General features: G+C 41.2%; 4 protein-coding genes across 13 annotated transcripts; 1 reads left to right on the top strand and 3 right to left on the bottom strand.

Moving 5' to 3' along the window:
- The first annotated feature begins 140 nt into the window (after positions 1–140).
- Positions 141–2,491, top strand: si:ch211-81a5.8 (uncharacterized protein LOC560648 homolog). Of its 2 annotated transcripts, none has more exons than XM_047604416.1 (5): positions 141–318; positions 1,001–1,185; positions 1,286–1,590; positions 1,989–2,076; positions 2,157–2,491. In XM_047604416.1, exons 3-5 carry the CDS (start codon positions 1,367–1,369, stop codon positions 2,304–2,306), a joined length of 462 nt encoding a protein of 153 aa, XP_047460372.1. In that variant the 5' UTR covers positions 141–318; positions 1,001–1,185; positions 1,286–1,366; the 3' UTR covers positions 2,307–2,491. The 2 variants fall into 2 exon arrangements, with proteins under 2 accessions (XP_047460372.1, XP_047460373.1); XM_047604417.1 differs by having other exon boundaries at positions 2,160–2,491.
- A 587-nt stretch (positions 2,492–3,078) lies between these two features.
- On the bottom strand, positions 3,079–6,508 carry dnajc8 (DnaJ (Hsp40) homolog, subfamily C, member 8). Its single transcript, XM_047604415.1, has 9 exons — positions 6,403–6,508; positions 5,782–5,883; positions 5,031–5,087; positions 4,847–4,913; positions 4,611–4,705; positions 4,435–4,506; positions 4,092–4,183; positions 3,884–3,959; positions 3,079–3,550 (listed from the first exon to the last, which is right to left on the bottom strand). Exons 1-9 carry the CDS (start codon positions 6,472–6,474, stop codon positions 3,431–3,433), a joined length of 753 nt encoding a protein of 250 aa, XP_047460371.1. The 5' UTR covers positions 6,475–6,508; the 3' UTR covers positions 3,079–3,430.
- Positions 6,509–7,329: 821 nt separating this feature from the next.
- Positions 7,330–14,710, bottom strand: LOC125019612 (heterogeneous nuclear ribonucleoprotein R). 9 transcript variants are annotated; one of them, XM_047604497.1, is made up of 16 exons: positions 14,251–14,710; positions 13,483–13,643; positions 13,268–13,386; positions 13,053–13,160; positions 12,824–12,937; positions 12,503–12,679; positions 12,285–12,420; positions 11,970–12,175; positions 11,737–11,886; positions 11,535–11,656; positions 10,833–11,371; positions 9,022–9,082; positions 8,669–8,775; positions 8,067–8,548; positions 7,620–7,759; positions 7,330–7,494 (listed from the first exon to the last, which is right to left on the bottom strand). In XM_047604497.1, exons 2-12 carry the CDS (start codon positions 13,637–13,639, stop codon positions 9,048–9,050), a joined length of 1,863 nt encoding a protein of 620 aa, XP_047460453.1. In that variant the 5' UTR covers positions 13,640–13,643; positions 14,251–14,710; the 3' UTR covers positions 7,330–7,494; positions 7,620–7,759; positions 8,067–8,548; positions 8,669–8,775; positions 9,022–9,047. The 9 variants fall into 9 exon arrangements, with proteins under 9 accessions (XP_047460453.1, XP_047460454.1, XP_047460455.1 ...); XM_047604498.1 differs by having other exon boundaries at positions 8,067–8,127; positions 8,467–8,548; positions 8,669–9,082; XM_047604499.1 differs by lacking the exon at positions 8,669–8,775 and having other exon boundaries at positions 8,067–8,127.
- A 143-nt stretch (positions 14,711–14,853) lies between these two features.
- atp5if1a (ATP synthase inhibitory factor subunit 1a) lies at positions 14,854–16,578 on the bottom strand. Its single transcript, XM_047604500.1, has 3 exons — positions 16,413–16,578; positions 15,274–15,386; positions 14,854–15,168 (listed from the first exon to the last, which is right to left on the bottom strand). The coding sequence occupies exons 1-3, from the start codon at positions 16,482–16,484 to the stop codon at positions 15,027–15,029; spliced, it is 327 nt and encodes a 108-aa protein (XP_047460456.1). The 5' UTR covers positions 16,485–16,578; the 3' UTR covers positions 14,854–15,026.
- Between the last annotated feature and the right edge of the window lie 2,233 nt (positions 16,579–18,811).

The following is an 18,811-nucleotide window of genomic DNA, read 5'->3' on the forward strand; positions in this document are numbered from 1 at the left end:
TTGGGCCTGTTGTAGCTAAAGGGAGGTTTTTCTCCGATAACTAATGTCAATCGTCGTCCTCTCTTACCTCACTGACCTGCTGGATGATGTGATGTGCACAGAGGTGTCTGAGATGATTGACACGTGGCAGTATTGGATGCTTACTTTTGCCAGTCCTTATCCTGTTAAGTCGGTTTCTGCTGGAAACTAATCTCTCTTTCATTCCCTTCCAAAACCTAAGCTCAGCCGTCACCTCGTTGGTACCGGAAGAGAGCGGCGGCACGGAAGATCTGCTGCGACAGGTGCATCCACGCATCGTGTAGGGTTCTCCATCTGTCGGTAACGTGTCATTCTACTGTTGCTTTATTTAACCTCACTGGCTGCCCTTGTTGTTTATGCCTTCGCTTTAATCCTGTCCATGAATGGGACATTCTCCAAGCTGTTCAGCCCCCTACTACTTACACAGCAGCTAAAATTAGGATCCTACTATACGTCACTGCTCACTGAGAAATAGTACAGGAACTCTGTTGTTAAGTCATTTTTAAATTTTTTATTTTTTTTAAAAAAAAAAGAAGGTTACAACTGTGAATGTTTGTGGTTAATTTTAATTTATTTTTGATAGAATATATACAATAACTTAAGTATAAATCTGTTATTTTATAAGTGTACACGATTCAGCCGTGAGTTCACCAAGTGAATGAATCAGTGAATGAAATGAGTCATTCATCCTTTTTGGAAGTGAGCTGCTTGTCTCACCATCTGTCGGGCTTCCTCTTGACACCATCACCACATAATGTCTGGTCACATATTGTTACTTGGATGTTTCTATAAAAAAAAAATCTAAATCTCAAAAGCAGCTTTTTAAAGTCATTGCTGTTTATTTTAAATCAAACCCCCAAAACACTTCAGTTTTTTTTTGTTTTTTTGTTTGTTTTTTTTTACCCGAAGCAGCTGTTTACCTGTGAAGATTTGTCTGGGGCCACTGTGTTGTTAATGAGATAAACGACTCTTGCGTCTTCAGCTAATCCCGTTTGAAGACCAGCGAGGTCATCAGTCAGATCCCCATAAGAGCAGAGAGTGACAGAGCAGAGGTGTATACAGGTACACAAACTGAAGCACTGGGAGCGATGCAGCAAATGGACTTTACACTTTACGACTTTTAGAAATGATCATCTGAGCGCGTCCACGGGGAGATACAACGCACAGGTCAGTTCCATTGTTTGTTAAAGGCGTGTGCAGCGTAATATCAAGATAAATGATTTATTGAGGAGAGGTTTGCAGTAATTGTTATGCTTTGTATTTGCAGATTGAACAAAGGCACATCGAGTTCGGAAAAGACCTCCGCCTGATTCACCGACAGTCGTCTACGCAGGACAAAACTCAGGAAATGGATTCCCTCATGTCGCTGGGTGCTCCCCTGAAGCAGTTCACCAGCTGTGTGTCGGGAAAAAGCGCCACCACCAAGCGGGTGGCCAAGAGGAGCGAGTCGGTCCGCAGGAACAGCTTCACCCGCAGGAAGAGCATCAGCAGGAGGAGAAGCCTTCCCTGCACCACTCAGAAAGTCCCGGACTCCTGGCTCCGGTCGTACCAGGCTGAACTGAAGAGAGAAAGGTAGAGAGGAAGATCCGTTTCAAAAGAATAGTGTTAGTCACATTCAGATTTACAAAAGTTTATTTGGGACCAGGGGACAGTTTAAGGCACATTTAAAAATATGCATTTGAAATATTTTAAACTGCCCATGGAGGATATAAACATGTTTTTATTATTATTAGTAGTAGTAGTAGTAGTAGTTCTAAAGGATTAATTTCTGTTTCACGGTGCTATTTGTGTCACATTCTTTCATTAGCTATAGCTCAATTAGAGTCTGAAGTCTTGTTTATCGTCTTGCCATCCAGCTGAGATTCTTGGCCAGACAGACTTGGCTTAGCGAGGATAAGGCTGTTCCTCACATGAATAAGCTTCTTGCCCCATGTGCCGTGTCTAATGTTGCTCTCTGCTGTTTGCCAAAGGAAGCGCCAGCAAGCCATACTGGCCAAGAAGAACGCAGAAAGGACTGTCAGGAAAACTCACTTCAGGAGCCACCACTGCCTCCCAAGGGTAAGTGAAAAGATACAATTAATTGTGTTGCCTTCTTGTCGTGACTTAAATCAAATAATCAACCTCTCTTCCACTTCCAGCAGACCACCGGTGCCAGGAAAGCAGCCCCAGCAAAGGACGATTCCTTCTTTGGAGCCTTTCAGGGTCTGAGTCTGGACGGGCTGATGGGAAACCCTACAGGAACCTGCGCTGCTCCTCCTGCGGGTGCTGATCCGTGCAAAGTCATGTGAGACTCAACACTGAAGGACAAACGGACTTTTTTTTAAATTTATTTATTTATTTTAAAGAGTTCCCGACAAAGGAGATTTGATGGAGAAAGAAGATCTGGATTTAAAATAAGGCAGTATCACACTTTATAATCCAAGAATGTGTTTCTTCATTATTGTGTATTAAATATTGCTCCCCCTAGCAGAAATTCCTTGTTCTTGCTCTCTTGACTGCACGTCTCTACTTGTTTGCCAACCGTGAACCATTTTCTTCTCACGAAATATTTAAACGCAGGTTATAAAACAGCTCCTGTTGAGTCCTTGCACTCCAGGTTTATGGGTCACATGACTGATGGTTTATTTCCCCCAGTGTTTATATTCCTGAGTTGATTTCATTCTGTGGAATCGTTTGAAATCCAAAGCAAAAACTAAACAGGTAAAATATTTTTATTTATTTTTTTCCAAAACATAAATAGGAAATAATGTACAAACAACACCGGGGAGGTGTTTCTATTATTCATGTTGTTTTAATGACTGGTTAAAACATGTAGAATCAATGGGGATGTTATTACACTCAAAGCTTTTGTACGATAGACTCAAAACAAAATGCTAAACATTTCCCTCTACCTAACTCGCCTTTCCAAAAATACTTTCCTGTTCCCACATCACATTTGGACATTCAGTGGGTTCAGGCTTATAAAAAGACTAACATTCATTTAGATATGCTACACTGTCCTATCAGTACCTTGATACTCAACCATTTTTGCCATTTCACTCGTAAACCACAGCAAGGAAGGCTGGTTAAGACCAAGCTTTATTCAGGTTAAAAAAAAGAGAAAAGGACCAGAAACAAACATAACAATGAGCCACGTTTTTTTTTTCTCATTGGTGACATAAGTGGAAGATGCATCATTTATCTCTCTTGCACGACACGGGTATGATCTCTGGCTCCAGATCACAAATATGTACATTAGAAAACCAGGTACAAAACTAAGTTTGTCAGGGATCGGGATGAGGAGGTCGTATCCTGATGACTGTGCGATGATTATGATAACACAGCTGACTGCAGACAACAAGGTGAGGATACACATGACTGGGCTGTTTTTGAAACGGTGGATTTTAATCTAGTGAAGTCCCATTTTACAGCATCATTCCCTCTGTTCCATCTTCACTTTGGGGGGTTTGAGGAAAGACCTGTTCTTCTTCTCCTTGGTCTTGCCTTTGGCCTGGAAGTTCCTCCAGCTGTCCACACGCCCGTCTCGTGTTTCCTGTCAAATGTGTCACAGATAAAGGGTTATTTCAGAAGTTATCATTATGTTTCCATTTGCAAGTAAGTGCAAAGTTCCTAAACAATTCCTGACTTTAGAACTCCTTTTCCAGGCTCAAATTTCGATTTCCAAACCTCTTTGAGTTCTAAGACCACACTTAAGTGGATGTTTGAATAAATGGTTTTAAAATGTGCTGCCAAATAACTGCTTAAAGATTGTAGCTTGTACAATTCCATTTAACCCAGATAGGTTGGATGGGCAGCATTTGACTATCTCTGCATAAGGCAGAAATGCTCAGATGAATATAATAAAATGCGACATGGACACGTGTACCTCAAAGTTTTTCTGCCATTCTCTCTCGCGTTTCGCTTTCTCTGCTGCCTCGATTTCTTCTTCTCTTGCCCTTTTCCTGGTAAATTCAGAGAAATACATGAGTGTGCATGGAAATATTTCAAACCGTAAACCGGGAAGTTTAAAATAAATGCAAATCGACATTACAGTCTTGCAGAGCAACAACCTTGGCGAATGTATTTGAATTTACCTCTCGTGCATGTCCTTTGCTTCCCTTTCCTTCCTCTTGATTTCAAGCTCTGCGAACAGCTTCATGGTCTGTTTGTACACTGCTTGCTTGAACTGGAGAGAAAAACAAAAAACAAAATATGTATGAGAAATTCATGATGATGGACTTAACTAATATTTTATACAAATGAGAACACAGCATCTATGATTGTGATTGAGATCACGACAGACCTTTTATGCTGGTCCTCATTTTGAAATATATACAGTATATATATTTTTAATTTAACTTATGTAACCTTGACTTAAATCTGATATTTAACTGTCAACGTTGCCTCAGTACATATTTCTATAGAACGTAGACTTACTACTTCAGGGTCATCCTCCTCCATATCCAGTGATTTCCCTTCCTTTTTCAGCTGTTTCTTTTTCTCCTTTACCTGTTAAATAAAAATTAACATTTCCAAACAAGTTAATATTGAAAGAGCTGAGTAAGAGGGAGCAGTAATGTTTCACAGGTGAAGTCGAAATGGAGATCACTCACCATATGCTCCACATATTCCTTTCCTGCGTGAATCACATCTAAGGCTCTTTTCTTCTGTTCTGGATCCAGCAGGAGTTTGTACGCCTTGTCCACAGCTGGGACACAACAAGAAACAATGTATCGGCTAAGTGTGACTTGAAGCGCTGCATCCGTTTAACATGCATTCGTGTGTTTAACGACAGCCTAATAGGAATTTACAAAATACATAATTTTCAAATGTAAATGTGAGCTTTTACCTTCGAATGCTTTCTGTGCTCTATCTTGGTCATCCTGATTTTTGTCTGGATGGACCAAAATGGACAACTGTACAGTTAAAGAGACCAGAAATTAAAATCTATCCACACCTCCAAAAATAAGTTACATCTCTGAAGATAAAAACCACTGAAAGGCTCCCCCTTCGCCCCTGTTTTCTTTGCTTACCGCCCGAAATCTTTTCTTCAGTTCGTCATCTGTTGCATCTGGATCAATTTGCAGCACCTATTGGCAATAAAGTTGTTTATGTTACATTGGGCATTTTAACCAGTAATATTAACATAATGAAAAAGAAGCACTTGATATTACATAACTTTATAAAATGTGTTCGCCCTGTGACAGACTGACAACCAGGTGTACCTCTCGCCCAATGTACCCAAAGGCTCTCAATGTCCCAGCAACTCTCTAAAGGTTAAGTCGTGATGATATTGACAATGAATGGATGGATATATTAAGCTGTTGCGTACTTGGATGGAATACAAGAGGCAGCAGGGTCATTATCCGTGTAACCTTGGTTTTGGGGGATCTGTGGTAACAAGTGGTTAGAGAAGTGGGCTGTAGGGTCACTAATTCAAATCCCCTCCACATCCGTCGCTGAAGGGCCTTGAGCAAAGCACCTCACCCCTAAAACTGGTCCCTGTGTCTCGCATGTTTACCCAAAGCTACAAGTGTACTCACGAGTGCAAATAGGTTTAAACATAGAGAACAAATGCTCATGTGTAAATGTGTATCTACATGTACTTGACATACTTATTTTAGCTTCCCACGTGTATTTGCTCATTTTTATCACACTGCAATATACTGTATTTAACGAAGACGTAGTGTTACTTTGTACACGCAGCATCTATAAAAACAAACAACAATGCAAATGCAATAATGTTAAGTAATAAATGTGAAGTATGCATTGATATAAAAATACCTCAAAGGGGTTGAGATTGAAGTAGGATGCGCCAGGTCTCAGGAGTCTGTCAATCTGCTGCTTGGAGGTTAACACGGAGTCTCTTTTCTCAATCTGCTTCACCTTTCAACAAATTGAAAGTAAGAAAACCTTTAAAAGACAGGCAATGGTGTCCTAAAAGGGCAATCTCTACAAATATTTTCGATGGTTTCTTTTTTTAAAACAGCACAGTCATATGTCAGAATGAAATAGAATGAGATAGAAGGATGTTTCAGTCTTTCCTGGGAGCCTGGTCCCATTTAATAAACATCTAATATGACTGACAGACATATTACAGCACCTGAATAGAAGAATAACCACCGTTAAGTAGCTGTGCTTGTAGTTTAAGTGGTCTATTTTTAATCTAGGCGAGTATGAGGACGTAAAAACGTAGACAATCCTCGTATGTTTTATGATAACACCACAGTGAAGCTGCCAACAAACGTATCAGTGAACGTTAGCTTCTCGTCGTTAGCTAATGCTCATATCTGCCCGGCCTCACAGGTGATAAACCTGAGCACCGTTCACACGCCGACTTTAGCCGATGTACGGAAAGCGATTGACGCTTTTAAAAAATATAATTCAACACAAGTTCTATCGTACCTCCGTGTAAAAATTTTGAAATAAGTCATCCGAGACACTATGAGCAGAAGCCTCTCCTCCGGCGGCCGCCATCTTGACTCTGGTTTACATGTGACGTATCGACGTCACGTGGCCACGCGTTAATTTAAGTTTTTGATATTTATTAAATGTATTGATTGAACCATTTATATCAAAAGTACTTATTTACATATGTATTAAACTACGTATATATATTTACATTATATTTTCGTTAATAATTAAAAATATTAAACGCGAAACTTCAGCAGCGGTTACAAGATATATATATATATATATTATATCAAAGTATAGCGGAATATCGAGTTTGCAGATTGGAACTGAAATTTATGTGTCTGTCTTCCAGTTCAAGATTTTAAACGTTATGTAGAAAGGCCGAGCTCATAAGTTTTCAATTATAACGTACCTTATTTTGAAGACAGGAAGCAGTTCCTTTAAAGAGTATTTACTTCCGCTTTGTACGGCTGCGATACTGGAGCGTCATGAACGGATTCAACATCTCGGAGCAGATTTATTTCATCTAGTATTTACTGTTTCTGCTATACTTTATATTTAATAACCCATAGAAAGGCTTTGAAACACAGCTACAAACGCTTGGTGCATTATCATCATACGGACCATCACATATATCTACTGACGGGCTCTGCAATTGTTGTCGTCGTGGGTTCAACCCATATGCTGTAGAAATCAGTATATGTTTCAACCTCCTCAACGTCAACATATACATTTCAACATGCTGTACCTTAGGCGATTTGCTGCTGGTTTGGATACCTCTGAAAACCTGTAATCAGTGTTTACAGAGATGGACAGAGGTAGATTTAACTCACATTCCTGTTGGTACTAAACTTAATAATAAACTCACTGATAAAGCAAAGGATGGCTTCCTTAATATAAAAGAAAATGCAAACATGCTCACACAAAGACTTATTTATTTGGGTAATAACATATTTCACAATCAAAAGCACAGATAATTTCCTGCTACAGACATAATTCTTTGCGCAGGATAAGGACGCAGCAGGCTGCTAGATGGAGCTGTGGGTCATGTGTTCATTAGCTGCATCCTCCTACATTTCTGCCCTGAGTGAAAAACACATTAAAAAGAGTTAATTTCACAACTCACAGTAGATGGAAAAGATCAATAAACTTGCTGACATGTCAAGAGGAGCTACAAGCAGATGCACTAACCCACAGTTATGACTCACCTCTAACTTCTCCTTAGCTCTTAGCAGGACGGCTGGCAAGTTTGCCCATGGATCTTGGACCTTCATGTTGTAGAGTTCATCCTGTGAATTCCAGTTCGTGGTCTGGATCACACCTTGTGGAGAACACTGTCCTGACTGACCTAGAAAAATATCCAAACAGACAAAGACATGAAGACATCTGATCCGTTTCTAAAGATAGACATGACCTTTCAACACAATGCAAGACCAGAATCCATTGCATTTAGAATAATGCAAATTATGATGGTTATCTAAAAAAAATATATCTGCACAATTAGTGCTGCAGAGTTTTATTCTGAAAAAAACAACTTACTTGCTCTGAGAAGGTTCAACAGAAACATAGGACATCCAACATTATGCTTTAAAATACAACAAACCTAAACACATGTTCGGTCTTTCTGAGCATTAGTTGGTAATGAACAGTCTTACCAATTAGTTCTTCCAATTCTGTGAACTCAATCACATGGATGGGGGGCAGCTCCTTTACTGCCTGGTGACAAGAGGCAACATATAAAGACACAGTTCGGATATGAGAAGCTGTTCAAGGACACTCCAGCATTTGATGGAACTTTGATGAAAATCAAAAATGTGTAAAGAAGCTTTCAGATGCACTGTGGCCACTACATCCCAGTCTTACCTGTGAAATATAAATTAAAGTGGCACATCTACTGCCATCGTGTGGTGTTACAGGGTAAAAACCTCCGTTTTGAGGCGCAGCCATTGTTCCGACATCAGCCAATTTCACAAATATTAAAACCAGTACCCCGATGCTATGCGGGCACATTTAAAAAGAAGCACCTTTATGCAACGATAATCTAGTAATTATTACCTTTTCAGCTCTGAAAATAGCCAATTAAAGCCACGCCGGATAGACAATAGACCATAGTCGTGCTGGTGTGGAGCTGCTACCTCTAGTGGTGCAGAAGGAGAAATGTCCATTTCACGTTTGTGCAGACAGCTGAGGTGATTTCAGTGCAGTAAGCCAAGGCAGGCAGCAGGTGTTTGCTTGGTTTTAAATTTAGAGCGCTTACCAAATCCATTACTGTCTGCCTTCAGGCTGTTTAATCCAGTTTAAAGAAACCTTCTTTTGGCCCTCGGTGAAAAGGAAATAGATGCTATTCATTTGTCCCCTTAAGCCCTAGAACATGCAATATGTCCAGTGATTCATCAGTCAACTTTAGTGACTTGTCTTCATCACAGCCTGGAAAAGAAAAATCACACTCCTACCCAATAATGAAGCTTGATTCATAGGACAGTATATTAGTAAGGAAACAATAACAAAAGGAAAAAAAAAAAAAAAACATTGTACAATTATGGCTAGTGTTTCTCCAGTGATTACAGTTAGCTACAGGAGGAGACAGTACTCTGTGCAAGGCTAGCTCACCCTTGAGTACCGTTCAGGTGAGTTCCTCATTCTAGTGGTGCCGCTCTCAATGCTTCTCCACCTAGGCAGGTTGGAATAAGAGGACAGACACATGAAACAAAATACAACGATACCATGGTAGCAAAAGGCAGTTGATAAAGAGTTTTTTTTTTCTCTCTCTACGGTAAATAAATCCTGACAGATGAACGGTTTTAAGAATTTTAACCCTTTGGATGGTCAGATCCTTGGTGTCGTCAAAAGGAGAGAAAAGGTGGTTCAGATGATGTGCTGATTTTGAACTGGAGACAACTCATTGACCAAGCACAAATCCATTCCAAGTCAAAATGTTGTGAGTGTGTCGATATCGGGACGTCTCAACATTACCCAAGACTGTTCTCGTCTTCAAAGTTTGTGTGACGGTGTACAGAGTATAGGCTTCAGTAGAGCCCCCGCCCTAGTAAACAGCATTTACATCAAAAAGGTGTGAAGAGTCTCATTATAGAGTCGATTAAAAGGCTGCATCCCATACAAATATTCAGATCATTTTCACAGGCATAGATTTAATTCCTTCTCTTTAGGAAATATGAATTATACACCTGTGCACACACTTTGACAGACAGGAACAATCTTGGTTAATGACAAGGAACCAAATTTACAGTTTGATCCTTTAATTGTTGTGGCTGTAACTTTCACAACAGGGGCTCTGTGCAGGAAGTTACTGCAGTCTGACTGATCATGCACTGAAGAGTAAAAGGGTTAAAATCCTGTTTAGGCACTGAGTCATCCACACAGTTCTCTTGTCGCGTGGTCTGAATGCACAATTTCTGATTGTCCTTTGAGGGCAAAGAAATTTGAAAGGAAGATCTTCATCCAAATGGGAGAATTGAGGCTAAAAAATCAAATCAAGTACTGAAGCACAACACTGAATTTGAGTATCTGACAATTGACTGATGCTCAGCTGAGTTTTATTGAAACGGAACAAACGTAAAAGTTATAAATACAAAGAACATCGGAGAACAAACTGCTATGGCTCTTAAGGTAAGCCAAACCAAATTCTACTGGGCAACTTTAAAGAAAACATATGTAGTTATGGTATCAGTTTTAAAAAAACACAATTTGTCTATCTCTAGAAAGGCTAGGCATACACTTTGAACATTACAAAACGTGATTTTCTTCCTTCCTGTGGATTCTTTTTTCCACCATTGCAAAAAAATGAAGTATGAAGCTCTAACCATATGCATTTATTTACAGGCAAGTCCCTAAGCAACTATGAGAAACCACAAATAAAGAGAGTACAAGAAGGAAAGGGGAGAAAGGGGGCATGGACAAAAACTTCCTGCAAGGCAATATTCATTATTTAATGTCCTCTCAGACTTTTGAGTATGAATGTCCACTTTTTTGTAAATGTTCATTGTTGGCTTTAAAAGAATCAGGAACAAAAAAGTAACAATAAAAGTGTTTTTTTTGTGTGTTTTAAAGACACATGTCCCAATGTAACCGTAGGAGTAAGAAATGATTCACCACAACGGTTACGTTCATTTCTTCAGCCAAAAGGCTTTCAGGCCAATCATCTCGAGCCAATTCTGGGGTCTGTCCATTTATTTTCTGAGATATATACAGATTTTTTTTTTCGTGAGGGATGAAGAATAAAAAGTCAATCAAAAAATTGTGGCCAATCTCCTGTGTTTTTCTTTTTTTTTTTCCTTTTTATTGTCGTTTTTCTCTTTTTTTGTTGCCACTTTGCCAAAATACCTTTTGGTGCATCTACTTCCACTGCTGCCCATAAGAATCCTGTGAAAACTCCATGGTGTCATTACTGTAACCATAGTTACCAGAATAGTCGGCCCCTTGCTGCAGGGGCTGCTGGGCGATGGGCTGGGACCCCCAGTTCTGTTGGTTGTTGGTCTGGCGGCGCTTGGAGTCAGGCTGGTTAAACACGTCTGCCTTCCTCTTTCCGCCGACGTTTCCCCCGCGATTGCCTCTGGCACCGCGAGGACCACGGCCCCTCTGAGGCTGGAAAGGGGCTCCTCGCCCTCCTCGGCCACCCCTCGGGCCACCCAGGGGCGGCCCCCTTTGGGCGTAGCCGCCGCGGCCTCGTGTCGGCGGAGCTCCACGGGCCCTGGGTGGGGGAGGCCCTCCCCTGCTGGGACGAGTACCACGGCCCCTCATGCTGTACACGTCTTCGTAGCCGTAGTAAGGGTCTTCATAGCCACCGCGGTAGTCATGATAGTCGTAGCCATAGTAGTCGTCATAGTAGTCGTCATAGCCATAGTAATCTGGCGGATAGGCATAGCCCCCTCGGCCACCACGACCCCTGCCTCGGCCTGGTGGTGGCATGCGTGGAGGGGGGTAGTAGTAGTAGTCATCATACCTGTAATAAAGCACACAGTGTATCAAACAGTTGACTGACCATGAGATCCAGCTGACTCTTTTCTTTGAACAAATGGGATACGTTTGTTATTTTTTTGTCTTGCTTTTTTGTTTAGAAGCATTATTTCTTCTTTGACATGAACTTTCATTCATGTCTGACTCACCCTGCGTTCCTGGTGGTCTGTCGCGCTGCTTGGCGCTCTTTCCTCTTCTTGTCAGGGGGCTTTGCCAACACAATCTCAATCTCCTCTCCTCCCAGCTCCTTACCATTCATCTCGTCCATGGCCTGAATAACAAAACGATCGATTAATACACGCAGAATCTTCACGCACATAAAACGCCTTGACCAAAACGTGCAGAACCCACCTTCACAGCAGCGTCCCTGTCTTCAAAATGAACAAAGGCGTAGTCTTTCAACTTCTTCACTCGTTCTAGCTTTCCAAACTGAGAGAAGGTTTTTTCCAGGAGCTCTTCGGTCACCGCTGTGGCCAACTTCCTTACAAAAAGCACCTTAACCTGTGACAGAAAAAACAGGACGTTTGTTTCGGTGAAGAACAAAACAGGCTTGTAATGACAAAAAAGACATGAGAAACACTAACCTTGGCCATGACCTCCGGGTCCGGTTCAGCAACAGGGTCAGCCCACTCCACAGTAACTGGGTTCCCCCACACTTTGACCTTGCCACTCATTAGGCGGCGGCGAGCCTGTGCTGCAGACTTGTGATCCTCGTACTCCAGGAAGCAGAAGCCACGGTTCTTCTTCTTGTCATCTGGCTGGTGGTACAAGATCACCTCTTGGAGACCCTCTGTAAAGCAAAGAAACAATGCCACTGACTACCACAGACACTTATCGTGTGTATTCTTTTTCTCAACTGTTTTCTGAAACAAATCCATTCATGTGTAGTGGATACAAACCTGTGACTTTTCCAAAGTCTTCCAATATACTTTCTCTTGTCTTGTTCTTTGGAATTGATCCAACAAACAGGCGATTGTTCGCAACAGATATACAGACTCCCAAGTACTTTCCAGGACGGATTTCATGGTTATCACACTGAAAATAAAACAGATTAACAAATTGGTGAAATGAATTATAAAGGAAACACCAGCATATACCACCAAGCATTGCTACTTACAAGCTTCACAGCCTTTTGTGCGTCATCCTTATTACAATATGTGATGAAGGCATAACCTCTGTTCTGGCCAGAGAGAGGATCCATCATTAACCTGAGGTCCCAGATGGGACCAGCAGACTCAAACAGCGGCACCAGTTCATCTTCATACAAATCCCTGGGGATTTTTCCAACAAAGACCTGAAGAAGAGAAGGAAAAATAGGCACATGGATGAGTGAAAGAATTTGTAAAACGCTATTTATAATAAATGACACTTGTCTTCTATTTGTGAAACATTCTTGAACACATCAACAGACACGTTTCATCCATCTCCATCAATCTACCTCAGTTCCAATGCCTGGTTGTGAGCCTATGTACACATCCTCAGGAGGGGGACCTCCATATTTTCTCTGCCCTGTAGTGACATCCAGAGTGTATCCTGTCCGCTCCAACAGAGCCTGAAAAACAAACAAAAGCAAACATGAACTCAGCTGCAATCTGCAAAGGCATGTTTACAGTAAAAGTCACTGTGACATCATGCACTGAAGAACTCGGTCAAATTACTTTGTTTACCTTTATTTTTGCCTCATCCGGTCCCTTGGTGGACTCTTGTACTTTGCTTCCTTGTTTTTCCCTCTGTCTGTAGGTCTTCATGACTCCGCAAAGGAAAGCACTTTTATTCTACATTGAAAATCAAAACAAACGAGATGTTATTATGTGCAACATCCTAAACCAACATAACACATCATGGGAGGCAAAAACGGACGTCATCCATCCATGAGGACTACCTGTACATGGGACAGGTCGCTCTCTTTGAACTGCTGCAGCACAGTGAGCGCTCCCTCCTCGTTGAACTCCCGCAGCGCATCGATAGCCCTTTCATCCAGGTCAACGTACGCCACTAAGCCTGTGGTTACAAGGTAAATGAACACATTTACTACCGTGACACGACGTGTTTAAGTAATATTTTGAGAACTTTCTGAGACCATAAACAACCACACACCTGTCTGGAAGATGTTATCTAAGCTCTCAGCCACCTTCTGGGGCAGCCCAGCATCGAGGAGCGTCACGTAGTTCTCTGTGTGTGTTGCTGTCACATCCATGGGCTCCTCATCCTCCTTTGCCGGGGCAGAACTACCGTTCACCTCAGCGGCAGCCATTCTTCTGCAACACAAAAATCAAGAAAATCAATTTTTAAATTTTGTTACTTTTTTATGGATCTACCAATACCAGAAATCTTTGGAACTCAACTTCAATTTACACTATGCTGTTAAAGGGATATGCGATTTTTAGTTTGTTATCTATGCAACTTTGCTACCAACAGTGTCATTTTAATATTTATAAACTGCAGACAGGAAGTTCAAGTGAAATACTGCATTTGCGGACAGTTACAACAAATACAGTTTTTCTATTGTAATCAAGGTGAAAATGCTTATGTGTTGATCACAAAAACAACCCGATTACTTCAAGAAAGCGCCGACAGCCACAGTCCCGCCCCCTTCACATGCAGCCTGGCAGCTACGTTTTAATGTATTGAATATAGCTCCACAAGCCGTTAAAATTTCCGCTTTTAGTGATCCGATTTCGTTGCAGTTTCCATAACAAGCCACAGCCCCGCGCATTTATATAATTTTTGAGTCAACTGCAATAATGGGTTAGCTTTCGGCTAGCTAGTGAGCTTCTGGACGAAGGCCTCGCCGTGCAGACGCGCCTCACAAATCAAACACACACGCTCCGTACAACGTGCAAACAGATAGTTAGCATAACTTACCAGCCTAATTTGGAAAACGAATTGCGGTGCGCGCAAAAGTGTGAAACGATGAACTTGTCGGACGTACAAAACAACGTCTAATACGATTAATGCGTTTGAGTGTAACCCACGAGACAAATTTCCAGACAGCCTCGGTCTCGTCTCGCCCGAACAACGCCACCGCTCCGCAAACATCGCGAGATGTGGAGGGAGACTCGCGATTTGAGGCGGGTGTGTTCGTTTTGCAAAGCCAGGTCGGGAGTCTTCGTATTGTGTCAGAGGAGTGTGGGTTTGTTTGAGATACATAGCTACTTTACTAAAAGGGATGTGGTAGCATTTATTTACTACCTACAAATCTCGTGAATATATCTGGTCCCTGCTCAGCGGGTATGCTGTCCATCCACAGCGGGCTGCGCAGGGAATGAAAAGGAGCGCTTTATCATAAACTATCCAACCATAGAGATTGAACTTTGACTGCCACGGTTTTAGTCCAATGAAATCAAACATTGCTTGAATAACTACACATTGGACCAACCTCTAAATTTTAATGAACACCTTTCAAAGCACAATGCCAGCTGACGGTAAAGGAGGGGGGTAGGCAATGACTCACACATATTCTATAGCTTTTATGGAATAAAGGGTAATAATTTTATTGTTCTTAGATGTTAATATGAGCACCCATACAGGACCCGCCTCGACCAGCAGAAAACCCTATATCTGCTTGTTTTTATCATTTACTTGTTTAAAAAAAGATGGATGGCCCCTCAGGGAGATACATGACTCCCAGCTCCAAAGCTTTAGTCATCATGCTTAAGCTTTCTGATTTTGCCCTTGTGGCGGTCTATCTCCTTCTGTAGGCGCTCAATCTCCTTTTTGTGGTGCTCAATTTCCTCTGCATGATGCTTCCTCAGCGCTTCCATCTGCTCCTTCTCCTTCTGCCTGCAAGCAAAATCAAGAAAACTGGGTCAGAGTGTAGAAGAAAACCACAGATACAGGCTCAAGCTTTCAGCAGTGTGATTAAAAATGCATTGTCTCGCTTCTTACCTGAAGTACCGCTCCTCCTCTGCCACTTCTCTCTTTCCAAATGCCCCTCCCGCCTCCCTCACAGAGCCTCCACCACCTCCACCTTTTCCTGCTCCCTTGCCCAATTCACCAAGCTGGAATGCACAGGGAAATATTTTATTATGTTTTATAATCTTATCTGTTGCATTACAGTGTCAAGCTTGAAATCTGTTTGGAGCTGTCTGGTTTTCTACATTCATTAGTCATAAAATCTGATCAGCAACTACAATACAAGCTCCGTGTGCTAAACTGTCATAATCTTTACTGAATGTATCTACAGCACTGGTGGTGGGGGAAAAAAAGGTAAATTATTGTATTTAACAACTGGACAAATCCTGCTGCAGAAATAAATTCATACAAGTGTTTCAGCACCAGAGAGATATTAGGAGCACAGCTTAAACTCTTAGGATGCCTGCTGTGAATGGCTCTTCAGGTCATTTCACGATATATCTATGGTGTAAAGGTGTAAGTAGGGCAATTATGCACCATGATCTGAGCAAAGTGCACTTGCAGATATAGACGTTAATCTTCCTGGCCTGTACCTTTGGAATCACCTTTGCAATCGTCTCCATTTTTAAATAACTACTAATGAATATTTACTTTTGCAAGTCTAATGGGTTACATTTTTTCTTTCAAAGCATGTTTCTCATCAGTAGCTTTATTTCAATGACTGGACTCCAGGTTTGACACATGGTAGGTTCACATAGATAATGACTAGTTTACAGGTAAATGGAAGCATAGGGTTAAGCAAAGGGTTTATTTACTTTTCTTGCAACTTTATTTGCCCATTGAATAAATCTAAAACGTGATCAATTGACATGCTTGATTTCTCTATGATCAAACTGCTCATTTTAACAACAGATCAGGTGATTATGGTCGTAAACTTTATCTTTTAGTGAGATTTATCCCTGGGCCAAGTGTTACATTGACAAAAAAAAGTAAAATGTATAAAATTAATTATACATAAAAAAAACTTAAAATCTTATTTTCTGCATTGTTTACATTAGGGCCATGCTGCAGTCTAAGATTTACCGTGCTAGCTGGCTTCGTACGACTATCACTTATGTTAGCAAGCTAATGCTAACGTGAAGAACTGACACCAAATGTCCGCTACAGTTTACCTGATCAGATGCCATTCTGATCTGAGAGGCGATGCATCTCCTTAAGTTGGCTCTAAGAAGAAATCTTGCCATCGCTACTTAGATGTTAATAAATGCAACTGCAACAGAAGAGAGAAAACTTCAGTGCCTTTTCTTCTTCGGCTCCCCCTCCCGACCTTAAAGTGCGGAAATTTGAAGTAAACGTAACGTATGGGCGTGGAGGCGGCTCAATGTACGCTCGCTGCTGCCACCACATGGTGAGGGGTGGGAACTGCGCTGGTTTTGTGCAGCGTCTTGTTATCCTCCCAGCGAGATTTTAATGTTGCACAAACAGTTTTGATGCAAAGCAGAGGCAAGCGTGTTTTGTAACGAAAATGCATGTTATTTAAAATTGCTTACCTGTAGATAACTTCCCCTTTTTATGCCCAACTAGTCTGCACTTGTAACCTCTGAGCCTTGTAGGAATGCATTACTCAAATTTCATGCAATATGTTTTATTCCATTGTTCTTGTTTCTATGTTACCAAACCCAGTATGAATGCTCTTCACAGTTGCATAAACTGATTGTTATAGTTACATATGCTGCACATTTGTCCACTCTGAGTTGACGTAGTGTTTCAGTTTTCAGCATGTAAAACTAGAGTATTTATTCACAACTATTAAAAACATCGATTCCAGTTCAAGATCAAGATTGAATCCGTTTACGCAGATAAGCAGGGGGGAAAAAACATGCAAACTATGACCGATTTGTGTCTGATTCAGTTGTATTCAAGTTTTTAAACAATACCAAAATATATACATAGACTACTCATCGCTGAAGAGTGTGGATGAAACACACTCTGTGTTACAAAGGGAAGCTCTGCACATTGAGGAGAGGTGGTGGGTGTTCAGTACAGATGAGTCATAATGGAGTCCCATTGATAAAGTGCCCCCCCATCCCCCCATTCTACATCTGACAATGTTCATCCCAACACAGTATTGCATGAGCTCACCATCCCTGACACTGCCCATTTATTGTCTGAATCCGGCGGAGTTGAGGGTCAATGACCAAGTGTTGGCGTGGCGCTGTTATGATGACGTGCTACTTCCTGTCAAGCTGTTTAGTTCGATGTTGACCCTGATTACGTGGAAGCGCCCTGGATAAAGAAAAGCATGCAGACCTGTGCAACATCCCTGGTTTATAAAAATGGAGAGAGGAAACACAGAAATTGGATTTACGCAGTAAGACTTGTGAACAACTTTGAGATTGTGCAACTGAATAGGAACAAGGTCAATGACAAAACCCCTTTTTTTTCTTTCAAAGCAAATGTTCCTTTTAATGTGATTTAGAGACAGATTTGGGGCAATACATTTCCACATCTGTGAGAAGAAACAGCTCAACTGAGGCAGTAACCTCTCTGCAACAAATGGTGGCAGTGTGCACTCATATAGATGGAGAGCATCGCCTAGCCGTTGCAGTGAATATGGAATAATAAACCATTTCAATCATCTGTTAGTTAATTACTTCATAGCAAAACTTTAATTCAAAATCAAGTATTACATGCAACCGATTAAGATGCATATAAACAGAAACTAACATTAATATAAAACCAGTGCCATCCTCTCTTGTAATGGACTACAGAGAGTGCTGCTGCTCTTTTGTTCTAAATTAGGCCAGAAATTAAATTTCATACAGAGCACTGAATGTTGCAGCACAGTAATCATTATTAGACAGAAGGCTCCAATATTCTGCAGCATAACTCAGCTGTGACTGATGTAAGAAAACAAGTAGTTGAAGAAGATGAATGAATGATGAAGTAGTCTCATCATTTTCATGAAAAGAGATTGCACCCATGGGTACAGGTTAAAATGCATCTGAACTTTGTGATTTGGAGAAAATATCAACCACTGCAATGAAGCAAACTGAACTTTTTGGCGTGCTCTTGCTCTTGCTCTTGTGTGCGTCCGTGTTTTTTTTTTTTTGTTTTTTTTGTGCATGATTTTCTATGGCCTTATATGGACTTCCGGTCCACAGGATGCATTGCAGCCAGTTACCTGAATCCTTTCAGCGCTGCTCACCTCGCCGGCTCAAGTGTTGCCATAGGAAATAGTATCCTGGCAACAGCACTAACCTGAGCAAAGACAAAGTAAGGTCATGCAGACAACAAGATGTGGCACGGTGTTCCTGCATGAGCAAGCCTTAACATCATAGCATCCTTTCAACATTGTGCATATTTTTATTTGACATGCATGACATTTAACATGACCTTACATTCGTTCCATTTAACAGCCTTTTTGGTGCAGGCTTTTTAAAATCAACCTGTTTGGATGCCACGCGTAACGCTTGTAATCGGCTTCCCTTTACCAGTGCATTAGTAATTTTGCAAAATAGCACTCCCATCAGGCTTTTATTCATACCTCTGGGAAAAGCATGTCGAAACT

Source organism: Mugil cephalus, chromosome 14 (assembly GCF_022458985.1).
Source record: "Mugil cephalus isolate CIBA_MC_2020 chromosome 14, CIBA_Mcephalus_1.1, whole genome shotgun sequence".
Lineage (NCBI taxonomy): Eukaryota > Metazoa > Chordata > Actinopteri > Mugiliformes > Mugilidae > Mugil > Mugil cephalus.

Bases quoted from the DNA above. Each gene is read 5' to 3' on its own strand.
- si:ch211-81a5.8 (XM_047604416.1), top strand. From the start codon at position 1,367: ATGGATTCCCTCATGTCGCTGGGTGCTCCCCTGAAGCAGTTCACCAGC. The intron at 1,591-1,988 runs GTAGAGAGGAAG...TGTTTGCCAAAG, and splicing joins GCTGAACTGAAGAGAGAAAG to GAAGCGCCAGCAAGCCATAC. The intron at 2,077-2,156 runs GTAAGTGAAAAG...TTCCACTTCCAG, and splicing joins GCCACCACTGCCTCCCAAGG to CAGACCACCGGTGCCAGGAA.
- dnajc8 (XM_047604415.1), bottom strand. From the start codon at position 6,474: ATGGCGGCCGCCGGAGGAGAGGCTTCTGCTCATAGTGTCTCGGATGAC. The intron at 4,184-4,434 runs GTAAGTCTACGT...TTTTCTCTCCAG, and splicing joins AGGAGGATGACCCTGAAGTA to TTCAAGCAAGCAGTGTACAA. The intron at 3,960-4,091 runs GTAAATTCAAAT...TGAATTTACCAG, and splicing joins GCAAAGGACATGCACGAGAG to GAAAAGGGCAAGAGAAGAAG.
- LOC125019612 (XM_047604490.1), bottom strand. From the start codon at position 13,639: ATGGCTGCCGCTGAGGTGAACGGTAGTTCTGCCCCGGCAAAGGAGGAT. The intron at 12,680-12,823 runs GTAGATTGATGG...TCTCTTCTTCAG, and splicing joins AACCAGGCATTGGAACTGAG to GTCTTTGTTGGAAAAATCCC. The intron at 11,887-11,969 runs GTTAGTGTTTCT...TTTCTGTCACAG, and splicing joins ACCCGGAGGTCATGGCCAAG to GTTAAGGTGCTTTTTGTAAG.
- atp5if1a (XM_047604500.1), bottom strand. From the start codon at position 16,484: ATGGCAAGATTTCTTCTTAGAGCCAACTTAAGGAGATGCATCGCCTCT. The intron at 15,387-16,412 runs GTAAACTGTAGC...TGTGCATTCCAG, and splicing joins TCAGAATGGCATCTGATCAG to CTTGGTGAATTGGGCAAGGG. The intron at 15,169-15,273 runs GTAAGAAGCGAG...TTTTGCTTGCAG, and splicing joins GAGGAGGAGCGGTACTTCAG to GCAGAAGGAGAAGGAGCAGA.